Below are 18,799 nucleotides of genomic sequence, written 5' to 3' on the forward strand. Positions count from 1 at the left end.
AAATAATAAACATATGCTGTTTTAAGCTGCTAATTTTGTGGTAACTTGTTAGGTTGCAACTAAAAAACAGTGGCTTCCCACCCAAGCTGGTCAGTTTGACAGCAAACACTTAGCAAGCGCGCAGCAGGTGCCACGTACTGTTCACGTGCACGAGACACAGCAGTGCACACGAGAGACCAGAGACGGCCTCTGTCCTCAAGAAGCTTACATTCTGGACGGGGAGCTTCCATTCTAACGGAATGAGCAGTGAGCCCAGATGTGAAGGTGTTGTGAAGCACCAAGCGCTTTCTTCCCTTTGTGTTTAAGGTACCGTTTATCATGGGCTGGTCTATCTTGTCCTTGCAATAAGAGACACTCTATTTCTAATCATGTGTGAAGGTCAGGACATAGAAACTAGCCTGAATTGAAAGCTAACCCCTCTCGTAAATCTGAATCTTACAGCTGGCTCTGTTCTCAGAGCAGTGTGGCTGGGGTGGCAATGACCGAGGAGTATCTCTTGGACATACATTTTATTTCTCATTTCTCCCATGATTACATTAAGTGGGACAGAAAAAGGTTTTCAAATTGCATAGCAGTATTTAATGGGGAGGTCTAGAAACAGGGTTTGAGAGAATCCTTCTCTCATTATTTTGGTTACCGGTCCTTTCTGAATAGAAAGACAGTGTATAAATATTGCTGCCCTGCTCTTCTTGAGATAATTGAAAAATGAAAATGGCTACAGCTGCAGAATAACAATTATCCCACTGCTGGGAGACCATATGCACGGCTGGACACATTACTGCCTCGCCTGGAATGAGAAGTGGGCTGGCTGGGTGCGAGCCTAGCAAAGGTCCCTGTGCAGAGCCCTGACATTCTCCCCATGCACAGCAACATTCCTTGGGTGGGGAGGTAGGACTGGGACCACTGAGCAGAGTAATCAAGATTTATATGCATGGAGTAGAGGAAGGCAATCCAGAAGGCAGGTGCCAACATGCAGCTCAGAGAAGACAACAGACTAGCCCAATGTCACCCAGGAACTACAGTGAACGATGGGACCAAGATGGCCACAGTATTCTGCTCTTTGTTGTAACATCTCCTCAACATCATGGGCTCGTCCCTGAGGCAGCCAAGTCACTGCTGCTGTGAATGCCCTGGGTTATTTATTTATTTAGGGACCTCCGAAGCCCAACGAGCCTTAAAAGTTATTAGATGCTTTAGAGCTCTCTGCAGCTCGGGGAGGACCCTTCAGTCAAACTCATTTCAAAAGTTAATGGGAAAAAGCTAATGGATTCTGAAAGACAGCAGTAATGTCCATAAGCGTTTTCTTAGGGGACTAGGGGGAAGGTGGAATCATGAGAAAGTACTAGAAGAATAATACCTTCACTCTCTGCTTCCAAGCCTGGTTTTGCAAAGGCCTCTTTCTGGGAACAGCTGGTTGGGTCTCAGCTGCTGGAAGAAGCCTGCTGTGTGGTGTTAATGATTCCACCTTTTCCCAGGAGGAGAAGGAGGTGCACAAAGTGTCACCCACTGCAGGAGGTACTGAAGAGTGCCTCCATGCCAGCAGGCTGTCCCTGGCCCGCAGGAAGGGTTTGGTCCATCTGCTCTTGGTCACCAAACATTTCAGATTTGGGGTGGCTACTCTCTCTCTCCCCTCCAGACTCCAGCTCTCCAACCACAGGCCAGACAAAGGACTGCCAAGGAGCTTTTCAGCCTGGAGGCTGTAACCTGGGGCTGATTCTCGAATCTGGGGTTTTATCCATTTACATAGTAGCAGGATGCTTTTTATCCGCTGCAGTTAGTTAGGCTTCCTTAAACATGGACTGCAATTGTCCTGGTCAGAAACCTTCAGGAGCTCCTCATTTCTTGTTAATACCTCCCACCTCTCCAAATGAATTTGTTACCACTAACCATAAAGGCCCCATTCTATTCTGTCCATTGTTCCTCAAACATCCCTTACAATCCTCTCTCTCCATGATGCTTCTGTGCCATTCTTTCAACCTACTATACTCCTCTTTTTCCACCTGGAAGAATTCCTTTTTGCTTCAAAATCAGGATTTCTCGGTAATGAACATTTTCCTGATCACTCTCAGTGGAAGCTCTTCCCTCCTCAAACTTGGATAACGCTCTCTGTGAACACACACGTGAGCCTCTCCATTCTCCCCATGCAGTGTCAAGAAGGTTTAATACAGAAATTTAACTCCTTAGCCTTTCCCATGGTATGCTCTTTAGAACTCCAGGCTTAGAGAATGTTACTAATTGTTAAAGTGAAAAAAAAAAAAAAAAGCTTTCTTGGTTAAATAATAAGAGAAATACTTGGTCAGGCAGGTTTCTTTCTGAAGCATTTCTCAAAATTTTCCTGTACCGATGTTTATTGCAAAACTTCAAAAGGAGGATATAGTATGTGGCATTTCCCAAGATTGCCTGGCCATCAAGGCTGAAAATCCTGCTTAAAGGAGATCAGTCTTCTTGTGGTTAATGACAGGTAAGCCTACATGTGTATAATTGATGTTTATCCTGAGTAGTTCTATCGGAGTTCACGGTCAATGAAATACGGAAACACATTATTTATATAAATGCATTTTAAAAGACTTCTGTAAGGAATCCATAGGAAATGAGAATAAATTTTTTGCAAAGGGGATACTCCCTGGCAAATTAATCAGTTCTTATAGGTCTATATTTTGAGTATAGAAGTTTCTTAAAGTGAGTGTAAGTTTCTTAAATGAGGAGTTTCTCTCTTCACCTTTTAAATTTTGCATCTTGCACAGCACAGGTAACATAAGAGTTGCACAAAAAATACTTACGGAATAAATGAATGACCTTTTAGAGCTTATCACCAAGGAAAACCCATCTTATCTTCTAGAAAGATGACCAGCATATCTGATGAACCAACTAATGATATTTTCCCATCTCTTAACAAAATGAAATCACTTTATTATTTGTTTTCCTAGATGGCGTGTGGACCATATGGGCTCATCAACTCCACATGCTGAACATGGAGAAGAATGAGGAGCAGAGCCTCAGGCACTCAGGCCTGGGACGCCCCTGTCTTGGCCCCAGAAGCTACCCCTACCTGGTAGCAGGTGCCAAGTTCTCTCCCATTGGCCGAGAAAGACAACATGCCCATCGCCAGATCCACGAGGCAGCCAATCTCCAGGTCCACGTTGCTCCGACTTGATCTTTGGGAAGTGGCCACAATGTCTCCCCCCCAGACCATGTAGCAATTGCTGCGCTTCACACTAGGAGCCAGAGAGAGGAAAAGGCACAGAATCTGGACTGGGGCAATTTGCAGTCAGGACTCAGGAATGAAGAGCCCCCAAAGCTTCCAAAGAAGCTTTCTAATCAGCCCCCAATAATTTTTTTCTTAAGTGGATTCATTCAGCTTCACCCCAGTCTCCTGAGGCACAAACCACTCAGTTTAGGGACAAGGCAATCTACCAGGCTCCTTCCCTCCAGAGCACAGTGTTCAGGTAACTGTTCCCAGGTCAGCGTCAATTCCCCTACTGAAACACATAATGGGGAGGGTAGTATTCCCACCTTAGAGACGGAAAGTGGAGGCCCAGAGAGGGTGACCACCATAGGTGGACTTATATGGGGATTTGGTACAAGGCGCAAGAACAAAAATCTGCCTTCAGAGTCCCAGTCCAGTGTCAGAGCAAAAGGCTATAAGACATGAGAAAACTCAGGCCTACTTCCTTAAGATGGCTGGCCTGGGCCCAGGAAGACAGACAAAGTAGATAAAGCTTGTCTTTGATGCCGTCTCACCTCATGACCTATACTGTGCTGCCTGTCCCAGCCCCCTGGAGTTCTGCCTCTCACACTCTTCACTACCTGCCAACTCACACTCTTCACTACCTGCCAACTTGGGTGCCTTTCTCGGCTAGCTGTCTCCTAACCCCCAGAATGCAAACTCCATCATAGGCATTTGGATTTAAAAGCCAGCTATAATACCCAAAAAGCCTTTAAGGCTCCAAAGCCTGAATCCTTAATTGTAAGATTTCAAACCCTGGGTGGGCTTTGGAGAAGTATCGAGTTGGTAGAGGTGATTCCCAGACCCCCTCACGATGGCTGTGGGCAAGAGACAGCTGATTTGCTCTCCTCCCACGCCCAGCCCTGTGTACATCACCTGAGGGACTCCATCACTTGAAGTAACATGAAGTGATTTTTCTCAAGCTAAAGGGGAGAGCAACTCTATACTTGATGCTAGAGCAGCCCCATTAAACCTCCTAAGGCCAATCTGATTTGACCTTGGAAAGCCAAGGGTTTGATTAGAATTCTCCAAGGTTTTTTCCAATTTTAGAAGTCTATCACTTTTCCCTACAACTGTAAATCCCCTTTGTAAGCATATGTTCACCTCTGGGGCACCATCTGGGCTGGTTTTTCAGCGTGAATGCCCTCAGGCAGGGCCAGTGAAAATTACCACTTCACAGAGTTATAGCCATTGCTAGAGTTCCATAAAGGTTAAACCGCATCTGTGGTACCGCAGCTTTTAGTGATTAGAGTACTAATACACTGATGACTACACAGAATTCAATCAATAATGTATTGAAGCTATGGGCATGTGAAATGCCACGCCTTGTCATATTTTAAAGGGCCCAGATATGAAATGCCTAAAAACACCTGAAAATTGATCCTGTATTTATTTATTACGCAAGACAAAGAACTATGAATTATTGAACACGTGCTGTCTACTGGGTCTTATTCTAGGTGCTAACGTGTCAGTAAATTTTTGAAATAAATATGGTCACTGAGGCTCAGATAAATCAAGTAATCTGTCTGGCGTGGCACAGCCAGCAAACCGGAGAAGTAAACCCAAATGGGACGGTCATGTCTGCCTTTTGTTTTTTTGGCTGAAGAGCAAAGTCAGAATTGATCACTTGCTTTTGCATACTCTCCTTTCCTACCTAGCCAGATGTCGCTTATAGCATCTATTCTGGGTCTTGTCATAGGACAGACATTCAGTAACGGTAATAATAATAACATTTATTGAGTGCTTGGGTAAAGGCACTGTTCTAGGCATTTTTCTATGTACTATCTCATTTAAACCTCACAACACTTTATGAGATTGGAACTATTCTCATTTTATAGATGAGGAAATTCAGGCCCAGGGAGGTTAAGTGACTGGTCCAAAGTCACACCTCTAGTAAGTACTGGAACCCAGTTTAAATCCCAAGCAGTTTGCTTCCAGAGTCCATGCTCTTTATCACCTGCCCACGATGGTCCCCTATGACCCAGCAACTGTACTTGACCTCTGGCCACTAGTCTTTGACGAGCCAGTAGCATCTGAAGAGCACTGATTGCAAAATGTTCCTGACTTTGTGGGGATGAACATCAGCTTGAGAAACAACTTATTATGTCTCTATACATGTCTGTATGGGAAAGATTATTAATCTCACTAGGTGGAAACAAGGTCTGGTCTCCAGGGTCACCTCTGGGGCAGAGCTGACCCAGGGTTCTTTCTCTGGTGGCAGTACCAGTGGACTGGTGGGGGGGCGTATGGGTGTGTCTAAAACATGTTTTCTTTAAAGACCCCTAATTTCTATTTGGTGGTTATTATTCATGAATGTGCTGTGTCTCTTGTATGTTCTTCATGCTTGCAGCCACTGCAAACTCTTGGGATGAAGAGTTCTGAGTTGATCAGTTGCTGTGGTAAATCTTTTTATTTCTTTTGACTTGACTTCTCTCAAGCACCCCGGGATTTTTCTGTGCTGGTTCTGATGTTGTAGAAACTGGGGCTTGCCCAGAAATCATGGAGAAGAGTCTGAGAGGGAGCCCAGATCTCCCAATTGCCCATCTGTGTCTCTCAGCCCTAGGTCACGTTTTATATACGTGATGAAATTATGCTCTATTTTCACTAACAACACTTCTCCACCATGGTGCTCCCGGTTTACCTAAGGACTTTAAGCCTATGCTTGATCTCCCCTTTTTAATAGATGCTGGGATGTTTCCCTTCTTCTTGGGTTTGGGGGTAGAAGGGAAAAAGACCGCTGGGGACAGGGAGTGAAGAGCCCCTTGGGAGCCTCCTTACCTTTCGTGGACCCGGCCTCTTTCATCCCCTAGAGTAACAGTCACCGTACAGTTTTTATTCAGGTCAAACTTTTCACTGTACAAGTGATAGTCCGGAGTCACCCATCCGACCCAGACGCAGGAGGGGTCCTGGCCAGCAAAGATGCGGATTGTGTAGTAGCACTGCTGGGGAGAGATCACAGAGGGGAGTGAGCGGCCCCCCAGCACGAGGAGCAGGCTTGACAGGCAGAAATAACACAGCGGCCCACACGGTCCTCTCTTCTTAAAAAGTACACCCTGTTCCAGAGGGGACTTGCCCGGCATCCTAGACTGGGAGGAATGGCTGACTATAGAATTTGGCTTCCTTATTTTTCCCTTTTCTGTCGTGCTTTAGAACTTGGAGAACCAGGCACTCAATCGGTAGAGATTGGCCCAGAAGATGCTGCTAATGAAATTAGTGGCAGCACCTCAGAACGGTCAGCACAGAGCCCTAACCCTCTCCTGGGCACCAGGGCAGACTTGGGCTGCAGGGGAGAGCTGAGCACTGTCCTCGCCTTCGGAGAGGGACCAGTCGAGGGTCAGAGAACTCCTGCTGCACTTTCCACTTCTACAGGGAAGTCCAAGGTATTTTTTTTGGAAAGTCTTGAAAAAGATGTTGTAAAAGAAAAAGCCCACACTGTGGCCGAGCACCCTCTGTGTGACCATTAGACTCAGCGACAGGCAGGGGTGAGAATTACAGCAGTTCTTGACAAGCGTCATAACCATCTGTGAAGTGTATCACGATGTTATAATAACAGCTAAAGCACTGAGGTAAGTGACTGCTTCATCTTTTTTTTTTTTTTTTTTAAAATGAAATTGAGTACATTTACTCTGAACGAAGTTACTTTTACGTGTAATCTGTCACATTTTCTTGATTGGAAGATAAAAAGGTCAGCCAGACAAACTGCGTCTTGAAACTTGGCACTGGCAGCTATTAATCATGTGACCTTGGACAAGTCATTCATCCTCTCTGTGCCTCAGAGTGCTTAATACTGTCCATCTCCCGGGGTTGCTGTGGGAATTAGGTGGGAAGGTGATGCAATGGGCCTGGGGCAGTGCCCTGCACACACTAGGTGTGTGACATGCTGCAGCAAGAACCTTATTCCTGACAGTTAACCTATGGACTCAGGACTGCAGGATAACTTCACAGAAGGGGTGACAAGCATGTCTTCCAAAGAAATGTCTTTTGTCAGGTGTTAAAGAAGGATGAGAGAAAGAAAGAAATTAAGAAGTGTTGCTTTCTGACTACTGTCTAGCTATAGAAAAGGGACCAAAAGTAGCTTCCATCTTCCGGACTGGCTCCCTGCTTCTTCTTCTCATTTGATTGCTTTCAACATTATTCCTGGCACTGCTCAGAGAGATGGGAGAGTTGATCCATAGACGTTTACATAAAAGAGCCAACAAAAGAATTAAATTAAGACCTCTTCCTCCCCAACTAATGTTCATTTCAATAAGAAAGGCAGTGCTGGGTCCCTGGTAACAAATGGGCAACAAGTACACCATGATGCCCAATTAGGAGCTCCAGGTAGAGCTTCTGCTTTGCACTGAATAACTGTCTTTCTCTCCCACATTTGAGAAATGCCATAGATATGTTCTGGAAGCATCGAGATGGATATTAAAAGACAGAGTAATTGGCAATTAAAGAGGATCTCTAGACAGATCTTTGCTGTAAGGGGCATGTTACCAGGCACAGCAAAGAATCCAATAATTAAAACCACAATTGAGAACATTTACTTACTGTTGTTGTATGAGAGAGTATTTCTTGCATCTGTTTCCTGGGGGGAAGATAATCCATGCTTTAGTTATTCAGCTGTATACACAATTCCACAATTCTGACAGGCAACTGATCTACCTTTAATGATGAAGGCCAGTTTAGGAAACCATTTCCTATACATGAGTGATTCCAACTTGTCTTGGAACTCGTTCATTTGTAACTTGCTACCACAAGCCAGGGCTGCGACTTCCAACTCTTGTCCCTCAGCCCAGATGGTAAATTACAGCTAGGCAGAGGTTGGGGAAGCTGTAATAATGGGCAGGGATAACTCTGAATACATTATCCTGTTCTCTCAAGTGCTTGTTTAAAGGTTGGTAGATAGTGAAATTAGAGGAAAGCTGGCCAAGACAGCTCCAGAGAGGCAGACATACAACAACGATTGAAAACAGACATAATGGGGGGCCGGCCCTGTGGCCGGGTGGTTAAGTTCACGTGATTCGCTTTGGTGGCCCAGGGTTTCACCAGTTCAGATCCTGGGCACAGACCTAGCACTGCTCATCAAGCCATGTTGAGTCAGCATCCTTCATAGTACAACTAGAACGAGCTGCAACTAGAATATACAACTATGTACTGGGGGGCTTTTGGGGAGAAGGAAAAAAAAAGCAAAAAAAGAGATTGACAACAGATGTTAGCTTAGGGTCAATATTTAAAAAAAAAGACATTAAAGGAAAGAAGGATAGCAAGGAATATACTCTTTATCAGGAAGGAAGGAGTCACATTACTCAGGAGTCACATAGCTGCTGGGTTGAACACTGACCACAGTTATGCAAAGAAGGCAGTATTTGTCTCCAGAAGCTTCTAAGTTCACACAAAGGCAACAACAATTGCACCCTCTCATGCACTTAGATTCCTTTTACTCCAAAACACAAGAATTGTAGGTTGCAAGAAGGCCAGGGACTCAGAGAGCTCAAAAAGAGCAGAAACTTTTCCACCAGATGTGACCCTGTTAAGCTTGATTGGTCCCCTAATTATACATTGCTCAAACACACACAGCGCATGTATGCACACGTGTACACGTACATCCTCACTTCTTTACCTGACTGAAAGCAGAGAGAACCCCAGAGTTCTAGCAGTGTTGAGGTAGAGTAAGAAACAAAGACACAGAAAGCCAATTTTACAGCAGACACAATGAGCACCTTTGAGAACTGGAGGCCCCGCCCTCACCTTTTCTGGAAAGCATCACTGTCCAGACAGGGGCTGTGGCTGAAGGAGGCATGGCACTCAACGGGCATGCTCAGGCGGCAGTAGATCATGTTGGCATTGCTATTCTGTGTGCCAAACGTCTTGTGGGTCACCTTGAGGCATGGCGGGCTGTCCATGGTGCCATCGATCCTCACGACCTGGAAACACCACGAGTCCTTACCTGACACATCTCAGGCCTGAACTTGACCCTGTCCCTCCTTCCCTCATTGACATTACATACATCAAGGCTGTCTGCAAACTATAAAAGTTGTCATGAGTGATAACCAAACTATTACTTTCATCATTCCTTGGACCCTGTCCTGTAGAAAATAACAGATCTGCCTCTGGCTGGAGAAATTAGAGATTTAAAAATACGTCCACCGGATTTTCTGCAAGGTGAAATGTGGAGAACAGGTACAAGACAGGGGGGCACTATCTGGATGATGCAGTGTGGGGCCTGCCAAGGGTGACCTTTCAGGTCAGGGGGCAAGTGGCCAAAGAAGAAAATCTTTCCAAAGATTTCCCTTGTTGGTGGGCATGAGAATATCTATGGGAGAAGGTGCTAGAAAGCCCAAAGCTCAAGAAGAGACATCCCACCTCCCTCGGAGGACACCGTCTCCCACCCAGAGCATTTCTCACCTCTGCCACAGTCACAGCCTGAGCACTGAGGCTCCCTGAGGACATTCCCAGCACCAGGGCACAAGCATTGCAGGGGGTTGGATCAGAGGAGGAAAGATCAAAACTGGATTTTTAAAACGTGCGTGTGGGGGGAAGCAGAAGAAGTAAATTGAGACATAATTTTCTTATGGTCTAAAGCATTTCTCCCTAAATTCTAGAGAACAGTTCCTATCCTGGGGTCTATCTAGATGCTTAACTATTTTTGTGTGGTTCGTGTATTTTTCTAAGTGGAGGGTCTCTAGGTTCCATCAGTTTGTCCAAGGGGTCCTAAAGTAATGGTCAGGCAGGAATCAGAGAAATAAAAGCCTCTACTATTTCAGACTGTGGGGAAAAGTGGGGGGTTAAGCATTGATGCTTGTTGAATTTAGATTGGAAGGTGAGCTAAGAGAACTTACAGCAGGTGGAAGCAAGCCACTGAATCTAACACTTCAATGGAGCTGATTGTCTGACTTTCCATCAGCCTCCCTCCCACACACACACTATGAAAAACCATGGTGGATGGTGAGTTTGGGCAAAAGAGAGCAAGGAGATGTGGAGCCAGAACCCAAACTGGGCTCCTTACCATCTTTGGCTCCTCTCAGCTCCCCCTATAAGATGGGAGCATCATAATCAACTACTACACCTCAGCCTAAAAGGTTGGAAATGGCTCTGTAGAAACCAAACAGGGCCTAAAAGAAATCAAGTTACAGGAATAGAAGAATCAAGTCCAGGAGATATCTTGAGTGTTGAACTTTTTCAGGAAAGTAACATTTAAGGTCTCTGGATACTGCATTGCCATCACGATACCAGTATAGGAACTTCTGAAGAAAATACAGGGGCCCAAAGGCTTGGGGATTGATCGGCAAGGCTGTATCTGCAAGGTGGTTGCTGTTTACAAGCTGCCACTGAGCTGCCCTAATTAACGTGCCTGAAACTGTAGCTCTGAGGGCCAGTGAGGAGGTGGCTGGCAAGCAGCTGCCTGTTGACAGAAGCATTAGCGAGAGCTTAGCGTCTTGGCCCACCTGCTCCGCCAGGGCCACCCACTGCGTGTAACATTACCTCTATATGTGGATGATCCTTTGGGACGTTGACAAACGTTGGGAGGCGCTTGCTGAACCACATCGCAACATCTCGGTTCATGTTGACAGCGAAAGGCTCAAAGCCCTCTTGTAGGCCGCACATGGTATAAAACTTGAAGGTACTGGCATCCATCCCGAGATTCATGCGGCCAATCTGAGACAGTCCCAGAGAGCAGATGGGCACAAAGCCTGCAGAACGGCGAAAGAAAGCTCAGCTTCAGCCTGTGGTACCATCTCAGGAAGCTGTGAGGAAGCCAAGACTGTGCTTCCTTAACGGCTTTGAGTCCCAGTAGGAAAGATGGGACACCATCCTTTGTCTTCCTGGCACATAAACTCAACAACGTGAGGCCACGTGGAGTCTATGGCCGCCCTTGGTGAATGGGAAAGAAAGTGAATTTGATTCAAAATGATTTGGGAAAAAAGCCAAGATTATTCTTAAGAAGTAAATAAATATCAGCTGGAAAAGAAAAACCAATGAGAGAAAAAGTGAAATTCTTGACCTACACCTTAGTTAAAATTGACATTAGGCCCTGGGAAATTTTAAAATATTGCCCTAAACAATACAAGAAACCTAAAGAATGATGTGGTGCAAAGTGCCTAACTTTTCTAGGTCTCAGCATCTTCTCCAGTGAAATGAGAGGCCTAATGGTTTTTTCTGTTTTGAGGGTATGATTCTAGGAAGTTTTAAATGTTAACACTATGACTCTGCTTGTTTAACAAAATTTAACAAAATACAATTGCCAAACTTGCATCCCCTAGTCTACTGTTCTGGTCCCCACCTAAGCAGGAAGGGGAGATTTTTGAGTAGGAACCATAGGAAACACCTCTTCCCCCTCCTACAGTGATTGTCTCTCCAAGCTCTCTTCTGTATCCTCATCATATTAAAAAATTGCCATGCAGAACAGACCAAAGCAGAAGTTCAAATTGTTTGGTGTTCTTGTTTGTGGGCTATTTATAAATCATAATTGTGGACCAACAAATCAGCAGAGCTGGGAAAGCACTCATTATCCTGGATGTGGGAGGATGTCGGAGGCAGGCGGCCGGAGAACACTTGGAAGGGGAGGAAGGGGTACAAGGCTGGTGACTAGAACAGGGATTGGAGCCCCCGAAAAGACAACTGGTGTCACTCTTAGGACAGGAGTGTTTATTTTAGGGGGAATTTAAAGGCCAATTTTGGGAGAATTTACATTCAACAGTAAGAGCATCCATTCACAGAACCCAAGGCCAAAATGCACTCTTCTAGAGCGAGTGCTTATATACTGTTATTTAAGCCACAAAGTTTCTATGTAAATAAGTCACATAAATGAAAAACAAATCCCTCACAAGCTAAGTTGGTTGCATTGAGAAACTATGAACTGATTTAGGACACTAATACTGTTTAATATCATTTCTAAATAAAAGAGCTTTAATGCAGTCTAAGCAGAATGAGGGTGATGTCTGCACAGAGAGCCTCCTCTCATGGTCACCGAGGACTGAGAGTGGACGGGTGGCCATGGCCCTCAGGAAGGTAGATGGACAGGTCGATCAGACAAGCACCCATTCATGTAACCTCCCAAGCATTGCTTTGCTTCTCACATCGTTGTGCCCAGGACTGTAACAGATGGAACCATTTCCTTTCTATAGACAGAGATTTTTATAAATAAGGAACCTTTGGAGATCTGACTCCATAATGGAATAAGGATTGCCTGCTGGCAAAATTTCTTGGGTCCCCATTGGGAAAGAGGGCTCTGTGATATGCTATGAAAAGATGAGAAGGAAGGAGAGGAAACTGTCTTGATCCCAAGAAGCTTACAGAAAAGGGGACGACAAATGAGATATAGAAGAGTGAATGTTGTGCTGTAAGACATCTCTACTCCCAAGACAGTATTTTGGTTTCTGCTAACGGGGTAACGCAACCCAGACAACTGTCACTACAGTAGTTTTATTGTGGAGCCATGATCACGAAGTGTTCCAGCCCTGACGTGAGCAGAGACAGGATGTCTTAAAATCTCTCCTCTATTAACTTGAGTGGTGGAATCCTTTCTTCTCTGTTAACTTGAGTGGTGGAATAAGTGAGCAGCTGGTACAAAAGGCCGAGTGGGAAGAAGCAAGCATGAGGACTTTTGAGCAACGCAGGTCATCTGAATAACTTCCTAGTTACAAACCCACTGACAATGGAGGACACATGCAGGAGAAAAGGTAATATTTGCATGAAGCCTTTTTTCTAAGGAACTTGGGTTCCTCCTCATTCCTAAGTGCAGGAGACAGCACTTTGTTGAAGACAAAATTGCAGACTTGAGGAGCTAACGGACTTGACCAAGGTCATGAGAAGGGCAAGTAACAAAATGGGACAAGACCCCACACCCTCTGACTCAGACCAGCTGCCAGTCAGTGTGCGAGAGAGGGGGTGAATGTTCCAGGCGATGAGTGCCCCAGATTTAAACAGCGGTTATTTCCCAGGGCAGGAGGGTACACTCATTACAGAGTCAAATGCTGTCCCTCCAGGGCAGAAGCTCTCTCCACAGGGGAGAGCTGAGCACTTCCTGAAAAAAGGCATGGCAACACGAGTCATGGATGTGAAAGCAATGGGAGGGATCGAGTGTCAGGGACCCCCTGGGGGCTAAGTGGGCACAGCTGTGACAGCTCTGTAGAGCAGCAGCAGAGAAGCTAAATCTAAGGCTTCAGCCAGAAAAGAGGAAACCCAGAAAGGACCAGGAGCAAAGATAAATCCTCGTAAGGTGCCAGCACTTTCTCCTGGGGAAAAACACTTGATACATTCAATTAGCTTCCTCCACCTGGTAGAGAGGCTCCAACTAATGGTCTCTCCATTTCTAAAGCTTCTTTACTGGAGGTATTAAAACTTCATGTAACTTTATAACTCTGCATGATAGCTAGAGATGGGAGAACAACGATGATCAAGCACAATAGCTAATATTTGTCAAGTACTTTCTAAGTGTCAGGCACTGGGCTTGGTGCTCTATAGATTTATCTCACTATGATGCCCATTTTACAGATGAGGACACTGAGGCTTAGCAAGGTGAATAACTTGCTCAAGGTCTTTCACCTAGTAAGCTGCAGAGCCAGCATGCAAACAATGCTGCTTGAGCAATCCAGAGCAAGCAATGGGGACTGAGGCCAGGCTGCCTGCTCTCTCTCATCTATAATGACTTGCTTTGACTAACTCTTCCTTCACTTTTCAAATGATTTGCCTAAGTGTCATGCAGTTGACCAGCCTGCCTCCGGATCAGGCAGCTAGAGACCCACGACCACAAAGCACTCCACGCTCCTTAGAGGAAAAAGCTGCCTGTCACAAGGGGCCACATGGCTCCCTGGAGTTGACATGGATAAAAAGCTCCATTTGGTAAGGCCACATGGCAGAACTGCGAACACTGACTCTCATAAGCAAGCATTTGCACTTTGCACATGTGGGGGCCTGGATTTGGCCACCCCAAGATATGTCTCTCTGGCATGATGATTATTTGGGGCTCGTTACTTTGCAGACAGGAAAGCAACTGAAAAGTAGAATTTACTTACCCTTTGTAAGAGACATTTACATTGTAAAGGAAATCTCCATCTGTAAAGATATCTCCCTGTCTGTACCAGGAAGAAGGGGAGATGACCTTATCTCTAGAAACTCTTAATCAATGGGGAAGGCAAGGACTTAAATCTGCATTTGTTTATTGTGCTTGTCTGGTAACCTCCTGTAACTGACTCCCCCCATCCCCAACATCCTCCTTTGTCTTTAGCTGGATATGATGTTTGGGGTGGTGGTTTCAGCCATTTTGGTGGGTTGCTCAGCTTGCCTGAGCCTCTCCCATGCATACATTGACAAACAGAAATGGCAAGCAATAGGATATATTGGAGTACATGAAGAAGCCATTTGGTGTAAACCTAATTCTGCCTGACTTTGCTTTTTTCCAAAATGGCCTGACGGTGACCATTGAGCATGCACTGTATATCTGCTTTAAAACATTTACTATGGCAAGAACAAATGGCCTAAGATAAAGATGCAACTCCCCCCACCCCCCACCATTGGCATTTCCTTAAGGATAAGCATCTTTCCTTAGGCTAGGAACTGATTGCTGCACTCACCTTTGACCACCCAGCTCACCTGTGACCACCCAGCTCAAGACAACAGACCTGCCACCCTGCTGTGTTCACCGAGACAGCAGACCTATCTGCTGTTTCCATCAATCGCTGTGCTGACAGAGCAGTCTCACGACTATTGTAAAAGGGACATTTCAATCCTATGTGAAACATCCTGTGTGGGGGTATATAACCACTCTGTGCACCCCACTTCTTCAGTGCCCTTTCTTCCTTTGGGAAGAAAGGTCCCAGGCCATGGTCCTCAGATTTTAGATACAGCTTTGTTTAATTTTCTCCTGCTATTCTGTCTCATGTGAATTTAATTCACTTTCTGGCCAGACGAACCCAGAGAGGGTAGAGGAAATGTCTTCCTCCCCAACACACACAATCCGATTAACCCATAGCTTTAAGTGAGACTGAAGAAGTCAGAAGATGGAAAAATTAAGGAGGAAGGCAATACCCTCTCTCTAACATGTGGCCTAATAGGTGGAATTATGCTGAAATCTTTGAGGAGGTTCGAGGAGAAAATTTGCCAATGGCATTATGTTGAACCAAGATGTTCATAGAGTTCTTGTTCCAGGAAAGAAATGGCAGGAACACATGCATTTAATTCTGTAGAGGACCCCAGGATCTGATAAACTTTGTATCAGAAGGCCTCCTACGGGTTTTGTGATTAGGAAGGGAGACAGCCAGGAGGTTACCATTTTATAATTCAGGAGCTCAGAAAGAAACCAGTTCTCTAGAAAATCCAAACCATGGATCCATTTTCAATCCATTTCAAGCTGAAGACATGAGAGTAAATTACTACCAGTTGTGGAAAAATTGAGATCTTGGAGAGAGGTGGTTAAATGCCTGCCCAGACCATTCTGGGTATGTTTCAAGAGTCTCAATCCAGCAGCACGTGTTTTACCCATTAGTTTTTATTTCATGCTCATCCTCAAAAAGATAGAGTTCAGGGACAGTGCTGAGATGGTCACAGGCCTGGCAGAAAACACAGGAAACAAGAGGGCATGTTCTCCTGCCACAGCCACTTTCTGAAGCATAGGGTCCATTTGAAGGGAGAATGGCAGGGGGACCTTGGTACTGATGTGTCTGCACGCAGATGGCAGTGACACTTTGGCAAGTAAGTTTCATCTGCCGCCTACGGGAGCAGAGCTGGGAGATCTGCTAAACCCTGACAGGCCAATGCAGGAACAGCCTGGGGGGCTGCCCCTGTAGACACCAAAGCTGTAGCAGGAACAGGATGTCCCTCAGGGGAGTGCCTGGCAGAGAGGCAGCCCAGGGGACGGGCTCTAAAGCCTCTTCCAGATGTCACATCTGGAGGTCTAACAGGATGTTCAGGATTTTACCTTCCTTTCCTTTAAATGGAACAAAAGAGAAGACTAAATAGCAAAGGTTTCATCATGGAAGTTTCTGAGCTTCAGATGCCTTTAGGCAACAACATTGGGAGCTGTGATGGTCCAGGCCAGGAACACGGGTGGGGAATGACGATTAGAAAAATTCTAATGAGGCAGATAAGAATATATCATCTATGGTATAGAAGAGGATGGAGACAACTTATAAATAACCCAGAGGAAAAAACAGCCATGAATTATAATGCTTGCCCCCATTCCTTCCCCTAAAGGAGAAAAAAACTTTCCACAGCACAACTCCACTAGGGTGTTGGCCTGAATCAAGGCTGGGATGCTGGCCACTAGAACACAAGCATATAGGGGATTTTGCTTTATGAGGGGCTACAAGGCCCAAAATGTTTTATTTTCAACAGATGCTTTTCCTAATAGCTCAGGGCAAGAATTGCTGCCTCTTTCCACTTTATGCAGAGCACAGAGGGATGCTCTATGGTTTTTCCAGGCCTCTGGGCTGTTGTTATCAAAGAATGGCATGACTACTTCCTCTCACTGCCCTTCCGCCGACTCCTGAGCCATCACAGAACCGAAAGAACCTTCCAATTATCTTGTCTCTGTGTTATTAAAGTGTGATATGATACTCCGGTATAATGTGTTAACATAATACGGTACAATTCCACTATAAAACAGATGCCTAATAATAGACTTTGTTATTCTATAGGTCAGATCATGTCCCTGTACACAAAAGGTCTATGAGGCACCTCCTTCATCACAACACTCATGATCTCTAAACACAGTTACCCTAAAACATCCCTCTTCTCTATAGTATTTCTTTGTTCGAACCCCACAACAGCCCCATGTCCTACAGAGTGAAGTCCAAGGGTGCTTGGCCCAGATTAGACAATAAAATGTCTTGAACGAAAAGCCTAAGTCTTGGTATTTGAGGCTGCAATCTGCACCTTATCTGTCTTTCCAGCTTCATCTTCCATAAATTCCATACACAAATCTTCAAACTGTTCCACCCTTTCCTGTGGTTTCCTGATTCCATATATTACTCATGCTATTAACACACTACTACTGTTACTCTAGTTATATACCCTGAGGGGAATTCCCTTCTCCTTAGATGTAGTCATCTCGTATTATTTATTTAACATTCAATTCCAATCCCATTCTTACAGAATTTTCATTCTGTATCATCATTCGCCATTTCCAACCTACTGCTTTGCATTATTAGTTCTTTTCATATTTTCGTCTTATGTTTTTTCCAACTAGAAAATGAATATCTTGATGCTACCCCTGCTTGCATTTGTATGCACCGTAGACGCCTGCTTCTCATACTTTAATGTGCACACAACCACTGGAGCATGTTGTCAGCAATTTCTGATTCAGTAGGTCTGACATGGGCCCTAGGATTCTGCATTCTTAACAAGTGGACCACACTTTGAGTAGCAAAGCTTTGGACTTTACAAAGTTCTCCTAACTCTACACAACATGTGAGATTCTTAACTCTTCCTTATGTTGAGCCAAAGCCTCATAGGTAAGTTGCCTCCCCCAGTTCACACACAGCAGAGCCAGGAAAAGTTTCTCGGTCTCCAGACTCTTTCTACTCTAGGGAGCCACTTTCCTTGGGAATGTGCCTGAATCTTCTCGTTCTTCGTTTTCCTCCTGGCCTCAAGAAGAGAGCATCGCCTGTGGCGGGTACTCAATAAACATCTGTGTCCTAAGAGCAGAGTCAGAAGATGGCTTGTCTACGCTGCCCTTATGTCCACCTACACAATTTCCTCTCCTTTGCCTCTGAGCCAGCACACAAGCCATTCTTTCTGCTAGCAGCGGCTTTCCCACTTGTCTCCAAAAATAAGATTCTTTCTTTAAAGCTTTGATTTTAAGTCTTTTCAGAAGGCATTAAAATATGACCCCATCTGGCTTTAGTCATCCTGTCTTTCTAGAAAAATACATTGACTTGCAACTTTTCTATTTCCACAAATATACGGCTCATAGAAACTATAAAGCTCTTTTAAGGTACAGTTGGATATGCATATTGTAGACAATAGGTGTCTGTAAAAAGTGTGAAAGTGATTTATAAGGTTAAAAATACTCTGTAAATAAAGACTGTTTTATATATATATATTTAAAAATATATATTTTTTCTTGCATTTCTGCTGCTCTTGCCGATGTAGTTCTATCTTTTTTAGCTTTGTAGGAAAGAACTATGTTTTTGGTAAAGTCTCAGAAATTTAGAGCTACCAGGAGCCCTAATCATTTACAGAGGAGAAAATGAGGTGCAAAGAGGTTCAATAAAGTCAACCCAAGATGTCACGGTTGGGGAGGGGCAGCAGCAGGTCCAGAACTCAGGTCTCCTGACCCAGAGCAGTCTTTTTCCCTCCCAACCCCTCTGCCTTCCTCCTTGTTTCTAATGAAGCAACAGAAAGTAGTAGAGCAAGAAGCACAGGGGTGTGTACACGGCGGGTATCAAGTCATTGCCATGGAATTTTATATCAAGAAGGATGTTGGAACTCATGTAGTCTATCATCTTTTTCTTTGGTATAGATGAAGAAATTGAAGCCCAGAGAAGTCAAGCCAAGCCTCTCTGGGAGCCACATAGCTTGATAGGAGTGAGACAGCTGACTTGCAGTCCAGTGCTCCTCCCCGTGCATGCCAACAGCCTTGGGTAGGCA

At 44.9% G+C, this 18,799-nt stretch overlaps 1 protein-coding gene across 9 annotated transcripts in view; it reads right to left on the reverse strand.

The window, feature by feature from the left end:
* RYR3 (ryanodine receptor 3) overlaps positions 1-18,799 on the reverse strand; it is a 484,984-nt gene that overhangs the window by 173,031 nt on the left and 293,154 nt on the right. For 5 of the 9 annotated variants that reach the window (XM_046653243.1, XM_046653246.1, XM_046653247.1 and 2 more), the window contains exons 28-32: positions 10,694-10,902; positions 8,960-9,135; positions 7,760-7,796; positions 6,005-6,168; positions 3,050-3,215 (exon numbers count right to left, since the gene is read on the reverse strand). In XM_046653243.1, the coding sequence (XP_046509199.1) occupies positions 3,050-3,215; positions 6,005-6,168; positions 7,760-7,796; positions 8,960-9,135; positions 10,694-10,902 (752 nt within the window). The remainder of the gene's footprint in view (positions 1-3,049; positions 3,216-6,004; positions 6,169-7,759; positions 7,797-8,959; positions 9,136-10,693; positions 10,903-18,799) is intronic. The other 4 variants (XM_046653250.1, XM_046653245.1, XM_046653249.1 and 1 more) reach the window with 1 other exon arrangement.

This window comes from Equus quagga, chromosome 2 (assembly GCF_021613505.1).
Source record: "Equus quagga isolate Etosha38 chromosome 2, UCLA_HA_Equagga_1.0, whole genome shotgun sequence".
Lineage (NCBI taxonomy): Eukaryota > Metazoa > Chordata > Mammalia > Perissodactyla > Equidae > Equus > Equus quagga.